Source organism: Mobula birostris, chromosome 13, assembly GCF_030028105.1.
Source record: "Mobula birostris isolate sMobBir1 chromosome 13, sMobBir1.hap1, whole genome shotgun sequence".
Lineage (NCBI taxonomy): Eukaryota > Metazoa > Chordata > Chondrichthyes > Myliobatiformes > Myliobatidae > Mobula > Mobula birostris.
Genome location: NC_092382.1, coordinates 8844861 through 8868715, shown reverse-complemented (window position 1 = coordinate 8868715; position 23855 = coordinate 8844861). Strand labels below are relative to the sequence as shown.

Genomic DNA, 23855 nt, shown 5'->3' with positions numbered 1-23855 from the left:
TTTCGTTGCTGACGAGGTTTTGCTGATGGGCCGAGAGAACTCCTCGGTGATATTCATCCCCAAAAACTTGAACCTCTGAACGCTCCCCATTACTTCACCATGCAGGGATAGGGGGCTTTCGACACTTCTTGTAATTTTGAAGTCGATTACCATTTCTATTGTCTTCTTAGTGCTGGTCGAATATTGAGGTTCACCCTCTCTATATGCAGATTCATCAGTGTTTGTGATGAGGCCAATCACTGTTGTGACCTCTGCCACTATGATGACTGAGTTTGTAGCAGGAGCGGGAGTGCAGTCATGGGCGAAAAGAGAGAGTAGAGACGTGTCTCTGTACACGCCACTGCGGGACGCCTGTGCTGGAGTTTTGGGGGTTTGATGCGCACTTGCTTAGTTTCCCCGTTTGGGTACGATGACTGAGGAAGTCTAAGTTCCAATTACAGGCTGATGTGCCGAGACTTGTGGAGCTCCTGAACGTCATCTCCAGAAATTTTCGGCAAATTTGCCCGTCTCTGAAGTAAGAGTAATTGGTCTATCATTCCCAGGGTTAATCCAGGTACCTTTCTTGAACACAATAATGATATTTGTCAGAACCTCCCACCGTCTGATGCTTCGCACCTATTCCTGTGGCCACTGAGGACGCACATGTCATCACCAAAGCCGAGGAAATCTCTTCCCACGCATCCATTAGTATCATGTGCGATATTCCTTTCGGTCTCAGGGTCTTATCTATCCTCATGCTCTTCAAATTCTCCAATGCATCTTCCTTCGAAACCTTGACATATTCCAGCATATCAGGCTGTTCACGCTGCCCCCACATTCATCAAGTTCCCTCTGGGATTCCTACTCTGTGGTCTACGGAGTCCTGGCTGAATAGTGCTGGTCCGCAGCATCTGATCTGTCGGGAAGCTCTGCACTGGTGAATACTGAAGCAAAGCGTTCATTACCGACCTCCACTACCGCCCCCGACTCCAGGTGCATGTTTCGTTCCTCTTGTATCCTTCATCGCTTCTACCCTCTCATCCTCCTGTTCTCCTCCTCGCCAATGCACACTCCTAACACTTATGTCCACAGTTTGGCTCCTTCTTGGCGACCTCGTAACTCTCCAGAACCCTCTCTGATGATCTCTGCTTCTTAAGCCTTAAGCATGCTTCTTTCTTCCTCGGGAATGGATGCTCCACATCTCGTCACAGCCGTGACCCCTTCGAGTTAGCGTCCTTTCCCCACCTCAGCGGGACAAACCTGCCCAGAACGCCAAGCAAGGGCACCCGGAACAAGCTGCACATTTCTGTTGGGCATTTCCCTGAACACATCCGTTCCTGGTTTACATCCCCAGGTTCCTGCCTCATAGCGTCATGATGGGTACTCCCGCAAATTAAACACGTCCCAATACTTTCTGCTCATATCCTTGTCCATGGCTCTGTAAAAGTTCAGGGAGTTGTCGTCAGTATCACCAAAATACTCGCTAAGCCTCGCATATCTTAGTTGAGCTTATTCTCTTCAAGCATCGGCTTTCTAAATTATTTCTAAACTTTTCTAAATTAAACAATACTACGTCACTGTTTGCATTCTTTTAGCGCTGCCTCTCTTGTTTATTTATTTATTGTTTATTTCGGTGCTTTTGGACGTATTGCACTGTACACACATTTCACGACATTTACTGGAGACAGTAAACGTGATGCTGGTTGCGATTCTGATGATGGAAATGAGGAGCCAGTGGTGATCCATAATATGCGCCGCCATTTACTGAGACCTTATTCGGAGCCGGAAAAGCCGATGCACATTCGGTATCGGGAATATTGGTCACAGATGTGATTATAGAGATTTTTAACCTTCAATGTCAAAAAGCAGGGACTACTTAAATACATTTCGTGTTGCCCTTGTCAATCATGCCCGCACAACGGGCTGCTGAGTTCACTGTGAGTGAAGAGGAATGGACAAATTTGGAGTAAGGTGATGGAATCCGTGTGGTCTACAATGACATTGGGCAAATAACGCAGACTGTGCAGGCCCGCTGTAATGTTCATATAATGTGGGGTTGGTTTCAGGATAAATTGTGAGATCGCTCAGAGCTAACATTTGCTTTGAGAGCTATGGAGCGAGATATCATACAATTAATATCAAATAAAATGAATGTGAAGGCAACAATAGAAGTAGATACGAGAAAATCTGCAGATGCTGGAAATTCAAGCAACATACATAAAATGCTGGTGGAACGCAGCGTTTTGTGTGTGTTAATATAAGCAGGTGATAGGTCATGACTGGCATTTCAATCTGGAGTGCGTGGAACAGCTTTAAAAACTTTCTGATTGTCTACTTTACTAGACGGTGTTATGGACTGAGCTTTAAGTATTCCCCGCGGTGCCGAGAGAAACGGCGCCTTGTTTGTTAACTGACTGTAACTAACTCGAGTTATTGTGCAGCCTCTGTGTTTTATTCACCGGGGTATAGATTAATGTATAAAAGGGCAGCGAGGTCAGAACGCAGGCGAGTGGCTCTCAGTGCGAGCAGTGCGGTGCATTTTGTACAACACCCGAAAATGGCTCTACCAACAATCCGGCATGTGAGGATTGTATTTTACCCTATTCTCGCAGCTTTCGGTGTTCCGGGTAAGTCGACACATCCTCTGTCTGAAATGTTAGGGTCGGACTTCTGTTAACAGTCATTTCACTGGGTGTTGTTTCCCGGCGAAACCGACCCAGCGCACAGACACGGCAGACTACCGCTGCTGAACGGTTCGTCTCCGCTCCACACGCTGATGCAGGGTCAAGTTCACTGTCACCCCGACACCCCATCCCGCCCCCAGAGTTCATCGTAGACGATGCTGCTGAAATTCAGACAGATCAATCCTCTCCGCTGTTCACCACTGTCAGCGTAAATCTGATACCGGGATTGTTGCAGATTGAAATGTATTTTGTGACCTAACTTTTGGTGAAGGAGCAGTAGAACAGGACGATTTGTGGGAGCGTTGCGGATTGTACCAACTGCCACCGTAGCTGAATTTTCTCTCTCTCTCTCTCTCTCATCTCTCTCTCTCTCCCTCTCGCACAATCTCTCTTGTTCTGTCTCTCTGTGTCTCTCTCTTTCTCTCTTCCTCTCTCTCGCTCTCTCCTCTCTCTCTCTCTCTCTCTCTCGCTCGCTCACTCACTCTCTCCCTCTCCTTCCCTCCCCGCTTTGTGGATTTCCGATCAAACCTTTCATTAGATGTCTTACCCGAACCAGTTGGGAATTATAGTAAATATAGCTAGCACAAGAATGGGGTGCCCACCTGGAGATTTGAATTAATTTCTCCCTATCGCACCTTTAAGATGATAACGAATGTGATCAAAAATGGCGGATATATCCAAGTGGAAGAACTTATTTATTGATAGACGTTTCTGAAATTATTCGAGTTTAAGCTAGATTGCGTACAAGCGACACTAAACGAGTCAGTGAAGTCCAATTCTGTTCACCGGGCCCTGCGCTCATTCATTGACTAAACGGAGGGAACGAGTGCATCGGTTTCACCCTGGGGCTGATGACCGACAGCGGGCACGGCCCCACTTACTCCGGGCCAGGACCGGCTCAATAATAACGAGAGTTCCGTTGAGTGGAATCTGTCGACTGCACATCAGCCGATCCTCCTACAGCCACCGTGTTCAGCTCTATCACGGCTCTCATTCACTACGGCTGGTGTCTGAATGGGGCTTCGAGGGTAAGAGCCATTGAAATGACGATCCCACGGGTAGGGAGTGTAGGGCGCAAGGGAGGTATGGGAGAAGATGGTGATCTCCCCCATTTTTCTGGGTTGAGATGGCGAATGAGCAGCAGTGCTGCCCCCTCTCGGTTACATCGCCAAGGTGACATCGAGAGCACGTCACCAGCAACTTAACCGGGAGCAGTGCTGCCCCCTCTCGGTTACATCGCCAAGGTGACATCGAGAGCACGTCACCAGCAACTTAACCAGGAGCAGTGCTGCCCCCTCTCGGTTACATCGCCAAGGTGACATCGAGAGCACGTCACCAGCAACTTAACCAGGAGCACTGCTGCCCCCTGTCGGTTACATCGCCAAGGTGACATCGAGAGCACGTCACCAGCAACTTAACCGGGAGCAAATGCGCAGTTCGAATGCAAACTGTTTTAGTTCACTGAATGAGGAGTTTTTATTCTCTCTTGGAACATATTTACCCGGTAATTTTGCCGATCACAGTCGGATTAGTATTTTCACTTTCGATTCCGAGAACGTTTCTCCTCGCCCTGTTTGTAACTCACAATTTGTGACTCTTTCCCTAGCGAACCTATTGACAATGGTGGTCCTCTTCCGAGGGAATTGTGGCCTTTCCAAATGTATATCGCTCTACATGGCTTTCATGGCAATGGCAGATTTCCTGGTGATGATCGTCTCTGTAATTGTGTATCATATCGTCACGTACCAGTTTCCATTCTCCTTCCTGTCCTACACATCCGCCTGTAAGGTCGTCCTGTACTTCAATTCGACCTGCCTGCAAACCTCGGTCTGGTACACTGTCCTGTTCACAGCCGATCGGTTTGTAGCGATCTGTTGTCAGAAGCTTAAAACGAAATATTGCACGGCGAGGACAGCTGTTGCTGGCATTATAACCGTGCCGCTCCTGATGTATTTACAGAACGTCCCATATCTATTTGAGTATAAACCTGTGCGTGTAATTAACGGTATTCAATGGGGCTGTCAGCCGAGCTCATGGTTCATTACGTCTCTTGTGGGCGTCGCATTCTCCTTTCTGCAGACTATTTTAACGGTTATATTACCTTTTGCTCTGATAACCCTGTTTAACTGTCTGACGGTAAGGCGCATTTTATTAGCCAGTAAAGTGCGCCGCGGACTGCGCGGTCAAGGCAGTCAAACACAGAAGGATCCGGAGATGGAAGGCCGCCGGAAATCCATCATTTTACTCTTTAGTGTGTCCGGCAGTTTCATTCTGTTGTGGCTGTCGGTCACTGTGATCTTTCAGATCACCCGACTCACAGGAACCGCGCATTACGACGGCGATTACACCGACTCTGCCTATGTCGCCACTGAAGCCGGCTACATGATCATGTATCTGAGTTCCTGCACGAACGCCTGTATTTATACAGCGTCCCAGGCTAAGTTTAGAGAGGAAATGCGGCTGGTGTTAAAATACCCTTGGACTTTGTTTTTAATACTAGTTAAAAAACACAGGTAAAGCAAAGCACATGTTCCTAAAGTTCGAAAGTTCATTACCCACTAATTCTGCGCATCGGAAATCTGTCATTGGGTCGCGATGTACATCTGCGTTTTATGTGTTTAACTATAATGTGTCTCGCTATTAAATTGACTTGGAATCAAATATAAATCCATTTCTTTGCAGAAGCGTCCTTGATAGCCGTGACGGCATCAACAATCCTGGTATCCGATCGCTCAGTTGATTTCATTCACTCGTTGCGTTTGACAGCTGCGTTGACACTCAGGGCTCATTTGGCCGCTGGGTAACTCGGGTAAAGGTGGAGTCATCGGAATGACTTTTACACTGGCAGTGCAGATTCGCTGCGGTCAGCGCTGTGACAGAGCTACCTTCTTGTAGATTGCAGTGCGGAATCAATATTGCATAGATGCTGCCCCAGCTCGACTATGGCGACCTATGCCAATCCCCAGAGCCATAATGCAGCCCGTATCCCTCTCCACCTTTGTTAACCAAGGGTTCTCCAGACACGTTTCCATTATTTTATTATCACCTGCATTCAGCACGTCTGCTGCAGACATAACCACGCCGCACTGGGCGAGAAAAACAATGTCTTCAGATCTGTGTATGGACGTGCCACTGCTGACATAGGAGAAGACAAAGTTGTTGGCTATCTGTACAATATACACCTCCTCATAATTGTATAAACTTTTACAAGGACCATTCATTTTATTTTTTATTTCAGACAATCAAACTTTTCCTTATAGTTTATCCCCTTCCCCACAGTCCAGGAAACAATCTGGTGAATTTTGATCTACCATAGCTCAGTTCTTACAACATCCTTCCCATGGCGTGGCAATCAGAATTGCACCCATTGCTCTCAGTCTGTTATCACCAGTGCTCCGTATAGCTGTAAGACCGAGTCGGAATTCTTCCACTCAAAGCCTCGGTGAACAATGCAAGATTAACACAATCCACTTCTGCTGTACTGTCCTCCTCCATTCAGAAAGGTATGGCCTGGCATTGCAAGGTTACAACTAAAAACGACCCTCCAAAGGTCTATATTGTCTCCCAGATTTTTATTTCACAACGTGGATCAAGTCATATTTTGTTTCACATACTCTTTTACAAACAACAAAGGATACATCAGCAAATCTACAGCTCGCCGCTTATTGCCGGCGTCCGGGAGGAGAGACAAGCTGGCACATGACCATTCACATCCATTTACCAAGCTAATCCTGTGACTAGTTTGCCAATTCATCTCCGCATCCCTGTATCTGCCATGGGTGCTTTGTTAGGAACATTACTGAAGGACATCCAAACTCTATCTACCTTCCTGCTTCATTAAATCGTATCCTGCTGTTTTGATATTACCATACATTTGTTTTATTTTACAGTTGGTGGTTAGACCAAAATCTGCACTTGTTTGTACTACTTTGTTTAGGAGGATGCGTAGGTCTTCTGCAGCACTTGCTATTAGGGTGATATCGTCTGCATATCTTATATTGTTGATGTTAACACCTCCAATTTTTATCCCATCTAGGTCTTCTATTTCTCTGAGAATCATTTCACTATAGATATTAAATAATTCCAGTGAGGCAACGCATCCTTGTCTAACTCCTCTTTGAATTTTAGTCCAACTGCTTATTTTATCATACTTTTTTTAACTGTCGCTGTTTGATTCCAATATAAATTTTGAAGCAGTTGTTGGCCCCTTCCGTCAGTGTTTAGTTCAGCTAGAGTTGAAAGAATTTTTCATGTTTCACTTTGTCGAATGCTTTAGTGAAATCAATAAAACATAAAAAGACATCACTTTGATATTCAATGGCCTTTTCTGAAAGCATTCATAGTATGAAAAGTACGTTCCTAGTTCGTCTATCGTCAATAAACATATATTGCAGTTTAGAAGTTGCTAGACTTAACTTGTTTTTAATTCGACTCAGAACAAGTCTCAACAAAATCTTTATTATGTGATTCACCAGACTGATTGTTGTATAATTTTCGCAGTCAATAGTTTCAGGAATTTTTGGCAGAGTTATAAATACTGACTTCAAGAGATCGTCAGAGCATACACCAGACTCATATATGACATTAAACAGTTCAAAAAGAATATCTATGCCCAGATCCTCCAGGACTTGTATCATGTCCACTGAAATTTCATCAGGTCCAGTGGCTTTACCATGTTTTATGCTTTTCATTGCTTTAGTTATTTCTTCTTTGGTAATAGGTGGGCCAGGATTAGGGTGTTTAATATCTGGGAGTTCCCCTCTATTATCTTCAAAAAGCTGATCTATATACTGAATCCACCTCTCACATGCTTTATTTGGGTCTGTTAGCATGCATCTGTCTGCTGATCTTATGCATCCTGTAGAGGAGGTTTTGTTAATTAGATTAGATTATGAGGACACGCAGTCCTCTTTTTTGTCATTTAGTAATGCATGCATGAAGAAATGATACAATATCCCTCCGGCGTGATATCACAGAAACATAGGACAGACCAAGACTTAAAAATTAACAAAAAACACATAATTATAATATATAGTTACAACAGTGCAACAATACCATAACTTGATGAAGAACAGGCCATGAGCACAGTAAAAAAATTCAAAGTCTCTCGAAAGTCCCACATCTCACGCAGACGGGAGAAGGAAGAAAACTCTCCCTGCCATGCCCGACCACAATCCAACTTTCAGTCGTCCAAAAACTTCGAGCTCCGATCAGCCATCCGACGCCGAGTACCGAGCGCCATCTCTGCCGAATGCTTCGACCTCAGCCTCGGTCACCAGTGGCAGGCAAAGCCGGGGATTTTGGGGCCTTCCCTCCAGAGATTCTTGATACCACAGTAGCAGCGGCAGCGAACCGGGTATTTCAGAAATTTCCAGATGTTCCTCTGTGCCTTCTCACGTCTGTCTCCATCAAATCAGAATTGTGCACGGTACCCGATTTAACAAATATGATATCATTTCACTGGAGAGCTGTGCGCGCTGCATCACGTCGCCATCTTCTCCTTCTGCCTGAAATTAATTCCTCCCGAAATTAATTACAGTAATTTCCTTAATTTTCTTGTGCATTTCTTTGCTGTTGTTAATATGGCTTTCTACTTCATTGCATTTTTGAATCAGCCATTCATCCTTTGCAATATTGCACAATTGTCTGGTCTATCTGTCTCGCTCTCTGTGTTCCACTTCCTTATTCTTCACTAACCTCCTTTGTTCCATCAGATCCAGAATTTCTTGAGGTATCCTCCCCTTGTTGGTGTGTTGGATTTCTTGTACTGGGATTATCTCCTCTGCTGATTGCTGTATAGCATATTTAATTCCATCCCAAACTGTTTTGAATTGTTGCTTAGCTATGCTACCATTTTTAAGTTCTTCCAACATATACTTCTTTCTCTTTTTTCCAAGTTTGAGTTTCTTTAATTTTGTTTTAATGGTAGTTACTACTGGATGGTGATCTGAACTACAGTCTACTCCTGGGTAGGTTTTAGAATATGTGATATTATTTCTAAAGCCTTCATAAAACCTGTCGACATCTTCTTCATCTGCATCATTTGTTGGCACATTGGCTTGGATTATGCTAATATTAAAAGGGTTACCGCTAAATTTAACTAAAAGCAGCCCAATATCCCATAACACATTCTGATACTTGTTTGTTTAAAATAATTCCAACTCCATACATACGCTGTTGACCTCCAGAGTACATGATCAGAGAACTATTCTCAGTGAATTTGCCACTATTGGTCCACCTAATTTCTGACACGCCTAAGATATCAACTTCCAACCTTTACATTTCAGTTAAAGTGTTGTCCAACTTCCTTTCTGGTAAAGTATACGGATGTTCCATGTTGCTACCCTTAGCCTTTCCCTATTGCTTACAGTCTCTGGATGACGGTCTGGTGTCACCTGCAGCACGTGACTACCCCGGCCGAGCGAGGTGTTGTTCTGTTCATTAGCTTCAACCCCATTCACGCTGTTGTCCGGTTTCCTTCTTTTGTTTCTTTTCATGACTGAAGAGGCAGAAATTTCAACAGTGGGTTGCCGTTGCCTTCTCTTGCCGCAGTGCTCATCTAACTAGAGCATTTGACCTCTACTGGTGTTCCCGATTGGGAATCATACACTAGGCGTCGCCCTACCTTTGCTGTTGTTGTACAAAGACAATCCTCCACCACAGCTTGAAATCAATCGCCCTGCTGCCGAAGACTTCAGTGATTTTAGGTGACACCACCAGCGTCGGTCTGGTTATTTTTCTGGCGCTAAACACTCGCCATAGACAGAGCTCCTTCAGCGAGACAGGCTGCACCCGGACCTGAGCCCGACGTGAAGGCGGAGTTGTCTTGGGCGGCAGAAGCTATATAATCGCTATTGCAATTTCCTGATATTTAGTCAGGACCCAACCACCCCATACACTCCCATTGCTTAACAGGATAAAACTCAGAAGAAATACTGGCATGGATAGAGGAATGTCTGGCAGCCAAGAGGCAGTGAGTGAGAATAAAAAGAGCCTTTTCTGGCTGGCTAACAGTGACTCATGGTCTTCAGGGGTCAGTATTCGGTCCGCTATTTTTCACATTATTTGTCGATGATTTGGATAAAGGAATTGATGGCTTTGTGGGAAGGTTTGCGGATGATACAAGGATAGGTGGAGGTGTTTGTAGTGCTGAGGAAGCAATGCTGTTGCAGCAGGACACAGACAAATTTGGAGAATGGGCAACAAAGTGGCAGATGGAATACAATATTGTGAAATGTACGATAATGCATTTTGGCAAAAACAACATTAGTGAACTATTATCTGATTGGGCAAACGGTTCAAACAACAGAAGGAAATACAAGTAACACACATCAAAGTTGCTGGTGAACGCAGCAGGCCGGTCAGCATCTCTAGGAAAAGGAACAGTCAACGTTTCGGGCCGAGACCCTTCGTCAGGACGAACTGAAGGAAGAGCTAGTAAGAGATCTGAAAGTGGGAAGGGGAGGGGGAGATCCAAAATGATAGGAGAAGACAGGAGGGGGAGGAATGGAGCCAAGAGCTGGACAGTTGATTGACAAAAGGGATATGAGAGGATCATGGGACAGGAGGCTCAGGGAGAAAGAAAAGGGGGAGGGGGGAAAACCCAGAGGATGGGCAAGGAGTATATTGAGAGGGACCGAGGAAGAAAAAGGAGAGAGAGAAAAAAAGAATGTGTGTATATACATAAATATCAGATGGGGTACGAGAGGGAGGTGGGGCATTAGCGGAAGTTTGAGAAGTCAATGTTCATGCCATCAGGTTGGAGGCCACCCAGATGGAATAAGGTGTTGTTCCTCCAACCTGAGTGTGGCTTCATCTTTACAGTAGAGGAGGCCGTGGATAGACATATCAGAATGGGAATGGGATGTGGAATTAAAATGTGTGGCCACTGGGAGATCCTGCTTTCTCTGGCAGACAGAGCGTAGGTGTTCAGCGAAACAATCTCCCAGTCTGCGTCGGGTCTCGCCAATATATAGAAGGCCGCATCGGGAGCACCGGACACAGTATATCACCCCAGCCGACTCACAGGTGAAGTGTCGCCTCACCTGGAAGGACTGTCTGGGGCCCTGAATGGTGGTGAGGGAGGAAGTGTAAAGGCACGTGTAGCACTTGTTCTGCTTACAAGGATAAGTGCCAGGAGGGAGATCAGTGGGGAGGGATGGGATCGACGAATGGACAAGGGAGTTGCGTAGGGAGCGATCCCTGCGGAAAGCAGAGGGGGGAGAGAACGATGTGCTTATTGGTGGGATCCCGTTGGAGGTGGCGGAAGTTACGGAGAATAATATGTTGGACCCAGAGGGTGGTGGGGTGGTAGGTGAGGACCAGGGGAACCCTATTCCTAGTGGGGTGGTGGGAGGATGGAGTGAGAGCAGATGTGCGTGAAATGGGGGAGATGCGTTTGAGAGCCAAGTTGGTGGTGGAGGAAGGGAAGCCCCTTTCTTAAAAAAGGAGGACATCTCCCTTGTCCTGGAATGAAAAGCCTCATCCTGAGAGCAGATGCGGCGGAGATGGAGGCATTGCGAGAAGGGGATGGCATTTTTGCAAGAGACAGGGTGAGAAGAGGAACAGTCCAAATAGCTGTGAGAGGCAGTAAGCTTATAGTAAACTTCTGAGTCCTCGGAAATATGGAATATGAGTCCTCGGGCAAGACTCCCAGAAGGTTAATTTACAGGTTGGGTTTGTGGTAAAGGAGGCAAATGCAACGCTGGCATTTATTTAAAGTGAAGTAGCATATATAAGCAAGGAGATAATGCTGGTACTTTCTAAACTCTACTTAAGAGTATTTGGGACCCATATCTCAGAAAAGGTGTGTTGTCATTGGGGAGAGTCCAGAGGATGTTCAAGATGATTCCGGGAATGAAGGGGTTAAGATATGAGGAGTGTTTGCCAGCCTTGGTCCTGTACTCCTGCACTGACCTATGTTTAATAAACGCGGGTGGGGAGGGGGTGTTAAATCTCACTGAAACCCACCGAATGTGGAAAGGCCTCGATGGGGTGGATGAGGAGAGGACTTTTCGTATGGTGGGGGTAGCCATAACAGAGGGCACAGCCTCAAAACTGAGCAGCGACCTTTTAGAATAGTTAAGGAGGATTTTATTTAGTCAGAGAGCAGTGAATCCATGGAATTCACTGACACAGACGGCGGTGGGGGCCAACTCTGTGGGTAAATTTCAGGCAGAAGCTAATAGTTTGCCGATCAGTCAGGGCATTACAGGACATGTCGAGGAGGCAGGTGTATGGGGCTGAGTGAGAACCGGGATCAGCCATGATAGAATGGCGGAGCAGACTTGATGGGGCTGAATGGCCTAATTCTACTCCTATGTCTTATGGTCTTTTACTGCTAGTGTCTTACACAGTGAAGATTGACACAAAATACTTACTACATTCCACCACTATTTCTTTGCTCTGTTACTAACTCGCAGCATCATCTTCCAGCGGTACAATATCAACTCTTGCCTCTCTTTTACTCTTTATATATCTGAAAAACTTTTGATACTTGATATTATTGGCTCACTTACCTTAATGTTTCATCTTGTCTCTCCTGTGTTTTTTTTTTCAGTTGTCTCCTGTTGGTTATGTACGTTTGTAAAAGCTTTCCAATCCTCTCATTCCCACTGTTTTCTTGCTATATTATATGACCCTGCTTTTGCTTTTATCAAAAACAGGAGAAACTCTGTGGATGCTGGAAATCCAACTAACACATAGACAAAATGCTGGAGGAACCTAGGAGGCCAGGCAGCGTATATGGGAAATAGTAAACAGTCGACGTTTTGGGCCGAGACCCTTCATCAGAACTGGGGGAAAAAAGATGACACGTCAGAGTCTGGGGGTGAATTGGGTGGAAGAAGTGGTAGGTGATAGGTGAAACTGGGAGAGGGGGAGTAGTGAAGGAAAAAACTTCTTCAGACATAATTTCCTTAACAATTCTCGAAAGATCATTGCTAATGCATCCACATCTCTTCAGTCACCATTTCAGATCTCTGGGGTGTACACCATCTGGTCCAGGTGATCTATTTACCTCCAGACCATCTCTGTTTCCCAAGACCCTTCTCCCGATTAAGGTAACTTTACACATTCTGACCAGTGACATCTGCGAATTCCATATTCCTGCCAGTGTCTTTGAAAGATAAGAGTGATGTACAATACTTATTCAGTTCATCTGCCATCACCTTGCACCCCCACCCCATTACTACCTCTCCAGCATCATTTTCCAGTGGTTTGATATCCACTTCCGCCTCTCTTTTACACTATATGTAACTGAAGAAAAAAATTGGTATCCTCTTTAATATTACTGGCAAGCTCACCTATGTATTCCATCTTTTCCTTCTCAATTATTTTAGTTACATTCTGTTGGGTTTTAAAAGCTTCCCAGTCCTCTAACTTCCTAGTAATTTTTGCTCTGTGCCCTCTCTTATCAGCCATGGGTTTACCACCTTACTATTAGAATACTGCTTACTCTTTCTGATGTATATATCCTGTGCCTTCTGAATTGCTTCCAGAAATTACAGCCATTGCAAATGTTTTCATCGCTACCTGTGTTCTTTTCAAATCAATATTGACCAATTTTTCTCTCATGCCTCTCTAATTCTCTTTACTCCACATCTGACTTTAGCTTCTCCTTCTCCAATGTCAGGGTGAATCTGATCACATTAAGATGACTTGCCCCTGAGAGTTATTTGAACTAAAGTAACCATATTAATTCCGGTTCATTACAACACCCAATCCAGAATAGCTGAACCCAAAGTGGGATCAACCATGAGCTGCTCTAAAAAAGCATCTTGTAGGCATTCTAGGAATTCCTCCTCTTGACACCAACACCATCCTAATTTTCCTAATCACCTGCATGATAATCCTCCATGACTATTGTAACATTGCCCTTTTGGCAGGCATTTTCTATCTCCCATTGTCATTTGCGGACCACATACTACTGTTTGGGGTCTCTATACAATTCCCATCAGGGATTTTTTTTAAACATTTGCTGTTCCTTAATTCTACCCACAGATTCTACGCCTTACAACACTTGCCACGTCTAATGATTTTATTTAATATTTTACCATAAGCTACACAACCCCACTACCAGCTTGTTCTTTCAAGAAACATATAAGTATCTGGGAAACAAGAGGACCTGCCGATGCTCGAAATCTAGAGAAATACACACAACGTGCTGGAGGAGCTCAGCATGACGGGCAGCATCTATGGATGGGAATCAACATTTCGGGCCAAGACGCTTCATCGGGACTCTTGATACCCACGTATCTGGAATATCAACAAGCAAAGACAATAGAAAGTAGTGTGAAATAGGGAAAACCTTTGACAAAATTTAGTTCAAGGCAAAAAAAAACCCTGCCAAACAGAGCTCAATTGTTAACAAATACAACAACGGCAATAATCAATTTCATCAATACCGACATTGACTTTTTTTAAATAAAAAATATCACGGTCCGATTTCAATCAGTAAAATTTACAAAGATAAATAAGAACTTTAGAAAACTTTCGAAAAGACTATTTATACTCAAACCCACTTAGATTAACACTACCTTGGACAGAAGGAGGAAGAGAAATAACACACACGAAAGAGAAATCACACAACAGTCAGCTAAAACTTCTAAGTATATATTTTCATCAAAACTGAACAGGGTTCAGCACTCCATGTGTGTATAAGCAATCGTGATAAGAAATACAGACCAGAAAACTTAAATGAGTGGCCAACTCAGAAAAATGAATCGTCACTATGAAAATTTTACTGATTGAAATGGGACCAAGATATTTTTATTAAAAAAGTCAATGTCAGTATTAACCAGTGGAATGAGAATGATCCTCCATGGGAGACATCTCAACGATCTGAGTAGACTAGATGTTGACAAAGAAGCATCGAGCACCTGACTGAGAGTTGGAGAGCTCGTCCCAGAAACAGAGGGGTTTCTTGAAGAAATACAGGACAAGGTGGGTGACAAAAGGAAATAAAAAAAATGAAAATATATGAAATACAAACCAACAAGGCAGTAAGTGCAGAAAATGCCAAGAGAAACCAGACACAATCCAACACATTCCAGGATCCTGCAGCAGTTTAACTCAATCTGATTGCTTACACAGGTACAATCAAGTGGCAAATATCATTCACCAAAATCTTGCTTTGAAATACAAACTCATGAATGACCACCATCACTTCATTAAGGCACCATAAATTCAAGCCTGTTCCAGTTAGGGACAGAATCTCACAATTTATATGATAATCAATACATTATTACAGATAGGATAATCTAAAATAACCATCCAGATATAATATTACAGGATAAACAACAGGAACAACTCCCTCAGTAGACAAACCATTCTCAACACACACTTTTCTCGACCAGTGGAGCACCTCACCACAGGTATTGTTTGTGTCAGACAAAAGATTTTATCTGTCAATCAGCTTCCAAAGTTTCCACTCTGTCATTCGTTGCCACACCCCGCTGCTGATTCCCTTCTCATCATACGTTTTTAATCCGACCATCGTCCAGAGCCCCTAACACCGCCCTGTGCAAACCCGCCTCTGGTTTCTGACCCTACTCTGTTGAACATCCAACTAATGGTTTCCCATTCTGCTTTCAGTCTTCAGAGGACAGTGGTGTTTTCTAACAACCCTTTAGAAGCAGGGAAAATGACCCATAATGTGGAAATGAGCCCTGAATAAGGAGGTTAACTCCCAATGTCATTCTTCCTCAGCCCAGAGATTTGAGGGGCAAAGAACATCTCAGACAGAACTGCAGTCAGCTCGACTTCTTCAGTCTGCAGAGAATTCAAGGGAAACCTCTTCACCCACAGAGTGGTGACTGTTTGGAACCCATCACCACAGGGACAGCGAGAGGAGAACAACAGGGGAGGATTTAAAAGGACTGTTGTGGAACTGAATCACTGGCAGGGTCCAGCAGGCCTGAGTTGACTCTCTACTGTACACTAGGTGTGTTATAAATTCACTAAGTACCACAGACAGAGTTTAAAATAGAACTGATTTATTTGTCTCAGATCCAGAATATTAAACTCCAGTCCCATTAGAGGTGAATGTGCCACAGAAAAAACTCCTCCCATGCCCAGTGACCAGGGTGCAGATCTGGGTGTGGTGAGCAGCAGCAATAATTGCAGAGTTCAGCACCAACAGTTACTCTCAAAATTGCATTCAGCAACGATGATGGACAAATATCCAGCATTCAGCTTATTGAAAGTTTCTCACAGTGTGAACCCGGCAGTGTGTCACAAGGTTAGATGACTGAGTGAATCCCTTCCCACATTCACAGCAGGTGAATGGCTTCTCCCCAGTGTGAACTCTCTGGTGACTCTGTAGGTGGGATGACTGAGTGAATGTTTTCCCACAGACTGAGCAGGTGAACGGCTTATCCCCAGTGTGAACTCGCTGATGTCTCTGTAGGTTGGATGACTGAGTGAACGTTTTCCCACAGTCTGAGCAGGTGAACGGCTTCTCCCCAGTGTGAACTCGCTGATGACTCTGTAGGTCGGATGACTGAGTGAATGTCTTCCCACAGTCCGAGCAGGTGAACGGCCTCTCTCCAGTGTGAACTCGCTGGTGACTCCGTAGGTGATATAATAAAGTGAACATTTTCCCACAGACTGAGCAAGTGAACGGCTTCTTCCCAGTGTGAAATCGCTGGTGTCTGTGAAGGTCAGATGATCCATGGAATCCCTTCCCACAGTCTGAACAGGTGAATGGTCTCTCCCCTGTGTGAACTCGTTGGTGTGCCAGCAGATCGGATGACCGAGTGAATCCCTTCCCACAGTCTGAGCAGGTGAATGGTCTCTCCTCTGTGTGAACTCGCTGGTGTGCCAGTAGTCCGGATGACTGAGTGAATCCTTTCCCACATTCTGAGCAGGTAAATGGCTTCTCCCCAGTGTGAACTCGTTGGTGACTCTGTAGGTTGGATGACTGAGTGAATCCCTTCCCACAGACTGAGCAGGTGAACGGCTTCTCCCCAGTGTGAACTCGCTGGTGTCTCTGTAGGTGGGATGACTGAGTGAATTCCTTCCCGCATTCTGAGCAGGTGAACAGCTTCTCCCCACTGTGAACTCGCTGGTGTCTCTGTAGGGTGGAAGAGTGAGGGAATCTCTTCCCACAAGCTGAGCAGGTGAAATCCCTCTCTGCAGTGTGAACTGACTGATGTAACAGTAGGTGAGATGATTTAGTGAATCCCTTCCTACACACTGAGCATGTGAATGGCCTCTCCCCAGTGTGAACTGATTGGTGTGCCAATAAGGAGGATGACAGAGTGAATCCCTTCCCACAGTCTGAGCAGATGAATGGCTTCTCCCCTGTGTGAACTGACTGATGTCTCTGTAGGTGGGATGACTGAGTGAATGTCTTCCCACAGTCTAAGCAGGTGAATGGCCTCTCCCCAGTGTGAACTCGTTGGTGACTCTGTAGGTTGGATGACTGAGTGAATGTCTTTCCACAGATTGAGCAAGTGAATGGCTTCTCCCCAGTGTGAACTGACTGGTGTCTCTGTAGGTGAGATGATCTAGTGAATCCCTTCCCACAGTCCAAGCAGGTGAACGGCCTCTCCCCAGTGTGAACTTGCTGATGTACCTTCAGTTTAGATGAGAAAGTGAATCCCTTCCCACAGTCTGAGCAGGTGAACGGCCTCTCCCCAGTGTGAACTCGCTGGTGAGCCATTAGGTCAGATGACCATGTGAATCCTTCCCCACAAACTCAGCAGATGACCAGCCTTTGCCCTGTGAGAACTAACTGGTGTGTCCACAGGTGGGAAGTCTGAGTGAATCCCTTCTCACACACAGAACAGGTGAATGGCCTTGTCCCAGTGTGAACTTGCTGATGTACCTTCAGTTGAGATGACTGAGTGAATCCATTCCCACTGTCTGAGCAGGTGAACTGCCTTTCCCCTGTGTAAAATGACGGGCGTGCCAGTCGGCAAGATGATCAAGTGAATCCCTCCCCACAGTCTGAGCAGGAAGGATGGTTGACTGAATCCTTTGCTCCACTTCTTAAATATCTGGATAGAGACAGTGAAACTGGTATGTTGTGCTCGAGATTCCCAGAGACCAATTCCTTCTCATTTTTAACCTGTAAAAAGATTTACAAAATCCATCAATGGGGGTAGGACAACATTTCAGATGAGATCGGTTCAGTTGCCAAGGTGTGATCTGGCATCATACTGTTACAGTGAGATTCAACCCAAGTTGGAGAGAGAAATCATTTTCTAACCGGGCACAGTGCTGGTATCTGGAAATACCATCAAATTCTCTGATGCTCTTCCTGTCTTGATAAGAATGGGATATTTCTGCCATCTCCAATCTGTGACCTGGCTCAGGTTGACTCTCTCCATTAGTATTATTCCCTGTTCCCACTGAGCTGCATGGGTCCTGGCCCCACAGTAACTGAAACACTCTCAAGCAAATAGCCTTAGTTAACGTGCAGCTGGGATTTTCTTGTATGTACTGTTAGTTCAAAGTGCCACAGTTTTAACGCCATGTAAATATCTCCTACTCAGATGTATGGTTGGTCTGCACAGCTGTTAAAAGGAAGTAGAGTGAATATTAGTATTATTTCAGGTTCTTGTCACAGTCTTAGGCTATGTCCACACTACGCCAGATAATTTTAAAAATGCCAGTTTCGAGTAAAAACGATAGGCATCCACACCAAGCATATTTCAAAATATCTCTGTCCACATTAGAACGGATATTTGGGCGAATCTCCTCCCACTGGGTATGCGCAGGACACACAGAAAACAAGCGAAGAGGAAACAGTATACTTGGTGTGTGTTTGTCCAGTTACAGAGTAGAAAACTTTAAAAGGAATTGCTCTTGGCTCTTGCGCAGGAGGACTTAAAACTGAAATCAAGTACTGGAGCGTATGGAGGCAATGGACGGGGAGTTCATGGACAGCATGACCCGGCTGACGACAAACATCGAAAAACTGACTAACTCTGTTGCATTAATAAGGCACCTTGTTAAATGTATAAAACATATCTGCATCAGTGTTATCTTGTATTTCAATACAACGTTACATTAAGCTGTTACACATCTATTTGTCAGAGAAGTACTTGCATAAATAGGTAAACCACCTTCATACAAGCAAGGACAGAGAACAGGGCAAAGTGAGTATACTTATTTATTCAGTAAGCTATGGGTCAAGGTATTTGGTGAGTACATTTCTAACTCTTCTGGCTTCAGCCTCGTTGCCGTCTGTTCTGAAATTGTTAGGTTGGTGGGGGGTTGTGTTCAAGAAAACAACAAAATGCGGTGCTGCGGCGATCTGTTCCGGCACGTCATGACAGCATTTTTAAATAGTCAAAAAAGCTCACTTTACAATTTAACTCTCACGCTGTTCACACCGACTGCCCGTTATAACAGCCGTCCGGCAGTGCTTGCGCAGTACCAAGCAGCAGCAGAAAAAGCATTGTTGTTGTGGTGTTGTCATGACAGCGTTTTTAAATCTCTCCATTTACCCCGTACACACTACGATGGATATTAGGCGTTTTCAGATTTATTCACTCTGGAGACAGTTTCTGAAAATCTCCTTTTTCGGGGGATGAAAATGCCACTTTAGTGTGGACGGAGGGTCAAAACAAAGAGTAAAAGGTTTGTTTTCAAAATTATCCGGTGTAGTGTGGACGTAGAAAAGTACAACGCAGAAACAGGCCCTTTGGGCCATCTGGTTTGTGCTGAACTATTTAAACTGCCCACTCCCATACCCCTACCATCCAGGTACCTATGCAAACCTCTTAAATGTTGAAATTGAGCTCGCATGCACCACTTGTGCTGGCTGCTCATTCCACACCCGGATGACCATCTGTGTGAAGAAGTTTCCCCTCATGTTCCCCTTAACGTTTCACTTTTCACCCTTAACCCATGGCCTCTGGTTGTCGTCCCACCCAATCCCAGTGGAGAAAGCCAGCTTGCATTTACCGTATCTATAAACCCTCATAATAGTGGTATACCTCCATCAAACCTTCCCTCAATCTTCTACATTCCAAGGAATAAAGTCCTGACCTGTTCATTCTTTCCTTATAACCCAAGTCCTCCAGACCTGGCAACATCTTTGTGAATTTTCTCTAAACTCTTTCAACCTCTTTTACATCTTTCCTGCATGTTGGTGAGCAAAACTGCACACAACACTCCAAGTTAGGCCTCACCATTGTCTTGTATAATGTCAACATAACATCCGTCTCCTGTACTCAGTACTTTGGTTTACGAAGGCCAATTTGCCAAAATCATTCTTTTTGTCCCCCTCGAGCTGTGACACCACTTCCAGTGAAATATAGACCTGAATTCCCAGATCCTTTTCTTCTACAGCAATCCTCGTGCTACCTAGGTCCTATCAAAATGGAACACCTCACACTCATCTGCGTTAAATTCCATTTTCCGTTTCTCAAACCATTTTCCCAGCTGGTCCAGATCACACTGCAAGCCATGATAGTCTTCCTCGCTGACCACTACACCATCAATCTTGGTGTCAGCCACAAATTTGCTGATCCAGCTAACCATGTTATCATCCAGATTATTAACATAGATGACAAACAATAACAGATCCAGCACTGATCCCTGTGGCACACCACTAGTCACAGACCTCCAGTCAGAGAGGCAACCATCTGCTACCACACTCTGGCTTCTCACAAAGCCAGTGTCTCATCCAATTTACTATCTCATCTTGAATGCTGAGTGACTGAACCTTCTTGACCAACCTCCCATATGAGACTTTGTCAAGTGCCTTGCTAAAGTCCATGTCGACAACATCCACTGCCTTGCCTTCATCCACTTTCCTGATAACTTCCTCGAGAGGCTCTGTAAGATTGGTGAGACATGACCTACCGTGCACAAAGCCATGCTGTCTATCCTTAATCAGTCCACATCTATCCAAGTACTTACAGTATATATCCAGTTCCTGCACACACGTTCCAATAGCTTTCCCACTACTGATGTCAAGCTCACCAATGTACAATCTCTTAGTTTATTTTTAGAGCCTTTCTTGAACAGCGGAACAACATTGGTTGTCCTCCAATCCTCCAGTTCCTCACCTGTCACTAAGGGTGATTTAAATATCTGTGCTTGGGCCCCGACAATTTCTGCACTTGTCTGCCGCAGGGTCCCAGGGAACAACTTGTCAGGCCCTGGGGATTGATCCACGCTAATTTGCCTTGAAGACAGCAAGCACCTCCACCTCTGTAATCTGTACAGGGTCCATGAAGTTGATGCTGCTTTGCCTCACTTCTATAGACTCTGTGACCATCTCCTGTGTAAATACGGATGCAAAAAAAATCTCCCACATCTATTTTGTCTCCTCATATGGATTACCATTCTGATCTTGCAGAGGATTAATTTTTTCCCTTGCAATCTTTTCACTCATAATATATCTGCAGAATCCCTGAGGATTCTCCTTCACTTTGTCTGCTGGGGCAACCTCATGCCTTCTTTTATTTCTTTCATAAGTGTTCACTTGAATTTCCTGTACTTCATAAGTACCCCAATTGTTCCAATCTGCCTGTACCTGGTATGCACCTCCTTTTTATGAATCTGGGGGAGGAAAGCCAAAGGGGTGATAGAGCTGTACGGTGGGAGGTAGGGGTAAGGGGGGGGGGGCTAAGCTAAAGTTACAGGGGGATTGGGGGCCTGAATAACAGAACAGATAGTGGAGAGGTTGTGGAGACAGATGTTGTTCAGTCCTCAGACAAAGTCAGGAATGAAAAACATTGAGCATGGTGCAGTGAATATGCTGAGCCCTGTATATTTCAATACAAGGAGCAGCGTAGGAAAGGCAGATGTGTTCAGGGCATGGATCAACACCTGGAATTATGACACTAGGATCTGGCCACTGTGGCGTGGGACAGGCTGCCTTATGGCAAAGGTAAGCTTGGTAAATTGAGGACTTCAAAGCAAAATTTTGTAAGAACAAACTGGGCATGTGCTTGTCAGAATAAAAGGTAAAGATAGAAACTGTATCTCTTGGTTTTCAAGTGATATTGAGAACCTGGTGAAGCACAAAATGGAGTTGCATAACAGGGATAGGCAGGTAGGTTCTTATGGAGTATAAGAAATGCAAGAGGACACATAAGAAATAATTCAGGACGGTTGAAAGAAAGCATGAGATTCCCCTCACAGAAGAGATAAAGGATAATCCTCAGGGATTCTGGAGATAGATTAAAAGCAAAAGAATTGCAAGGCACAAAATTGGTCCTCTGGAAGACTGGAGTGGCAATCCACGTGTGGAACCAAAGCAGATGGGGGAGATCTTAAATATTTTTTCCATCTCATTTACTCAGGAGATGGACACAATGTCAATGAGAGTGTGGAAAAGTGGCATTAAAATTATGGACCCTGTACAGATTAAAGAAGAGGAAATGTTTGCTATCCTGAGGCAGATTAGGGTGGATAAATCTTCAGGGCATGATAAGGTGCTCCCTTGGACCCCATGGGAGGCAAGTGCAGAAATTGTTGGGGCCCCAGCAGAGATAATTAAATCATCCTTAGTGACAGGGGAGTTATCAGAGGATTGTAGGATAGCCAAAGTCATTTCGCTCTTCAACATAGAGCATAGAAATCTACAGCATATTCCAGGCCATTCAGCCCACAATGTTGTGCCAATCATGTAACTTACTCTAGAAGCTGCCTGGAATTTCCCTAGCACATAGACCTCTATGTTTCTAAGCTCCATGTACCTATCTAGGAGGCTGTTAAAAGACCCTATTGTATCTGCCTCGACCACCACCGCAGGCAGTGCATTCCACACACCCACCACTCTGTGTAAAAAACTTACCCCTGACATCCCCTCGGTATCTATTTCCAAGCAGCTTAAAGCTACGCCCCTCATGTTGGCCATTTCAGCCCTGGGAAAAGCCTCTGGCTATCCAAATGATCAATGCCCCTCATCATCCTATACACCTAAAAAAGGCTCTAAGCATAAACAAGGAAATCATACATTGCTTTGAGGATTTGTTGGAAGTGTACAAAAGTATGAGGGTATAGATAGGGTAAATGCAAGCAGCTTTTTCCACTGATGTTGGGTGGGACGACAACCAGAGGTCATGGGTAAGTGACTTCCCCATTTATACAGCACAACACAGGCCCTTCGGCCCACAATGCTGTGCTGAACATTATTTACTTCAGAAATTCCCTAGAGTTCCCCATAGCCCTGTATTTTTCTACATGCTGTGTACCTATCCAGGAGCCTCTTAAAAGACCCTGTTGTATCCGGCTTCATCACAGTTACCGGCAGCCCATTCCACGCACTCACCACCCTGTGTAAAAAAACTCACCTCTTGTGGTGATATCACGTGTCAGGACGTGACTGGACAGAGTTCTGAGCATGAGTAGAAATGAAGAATGATCTAGAAGCATGGCAGTGTAAACCGTGGTTTTGCTGCTGTTAAATACAAGTTCAATTCTGCAGAATATGGTTTGTTATCAGTAACCCACGGTACGTATAAAGAACACAACACCCCGACATCTCCTTCGTACCTACTTCCAAGCACCTTAAAACTGTGCCCTCTCTGCAGATTTTCTCTTGTTTGTGACTGGAGGCAGAACAAAGGTGATTTTCACAACAGCTGATGTAAAAGATTTTGTTCCCTTTCTCCGAGTTCCCGATCCTTGCATTTAGACAGCTGGAGCTCAGCTCTGTCTGAGAGACCCATCGGTTCCCATTCCCTCATCAGCCGGAAGCTCCCCGGGGCCCGTGTACGGATGGTGGGGCTGAGAGAGAGGGAAGAGAGCAGGACTGTCCCGGGATTTCGGGCCACGGTGTCCGGAATTAACAGCAATTGTCCCGGAGGCTCCCTCTTACCTGCAGCAGATCTACTTAGGCCCACTGTACTGCGCGCATGCGTGATATTCGACAACGTCACAACCTTTACGCCTGCGCATTTGATCGGTGCTTCGGCGAAATTTCTAATGCAGGGATTTATGGGTAATCACGGCGCCATTACAAGTTTCTGTAAGCACCTGTTCCATGTCCATACCTAAGTTTTTTTTGTTCAGCAGCTGTTTTAACGAAGAAAGCGGCTCCCATAAACAATATACTCAATATCAACGTGTATCAAATGCCAAAGTAAAATCCTCTTACAAACGTAGATATAAAACACAACAGATTCTGCAGTTGCTGGAAGTACAGAGACGGAAACACACAAAATGCAGGAGGAACTCTGCAGTTCAGGTAGCGACTAAGCAGAGGAGTACATAGTCTAGGCA

The 23855-nt window shown here is 44.9% G+C and overlaps 1 protein-coding gene across 1 annotated transcript in view; it reads right to left on the bottom strand.

The window, feature by feature from the left end:
• Window positions 1-15670: 15670 nt before the first annotated feature.
• LOC140207445 (uncharacterized) overlaps window positions 15671-23855 on the bottom strand; it is a 51741-nt gene continuing 43556 nt past the window's right edge. Inside the window, exon 4 of the mRNA XM_072275967.1 lies at window positions 15671-17343. Coding sequence (XP_072132068.1) covers window positions 15859-17343 — 1485 coding nt within the window. The 3' untranslated portion in view covers window positions 15671-15858. The remainder of the gene's footprint in view (window positions 17344-23855) is intronic.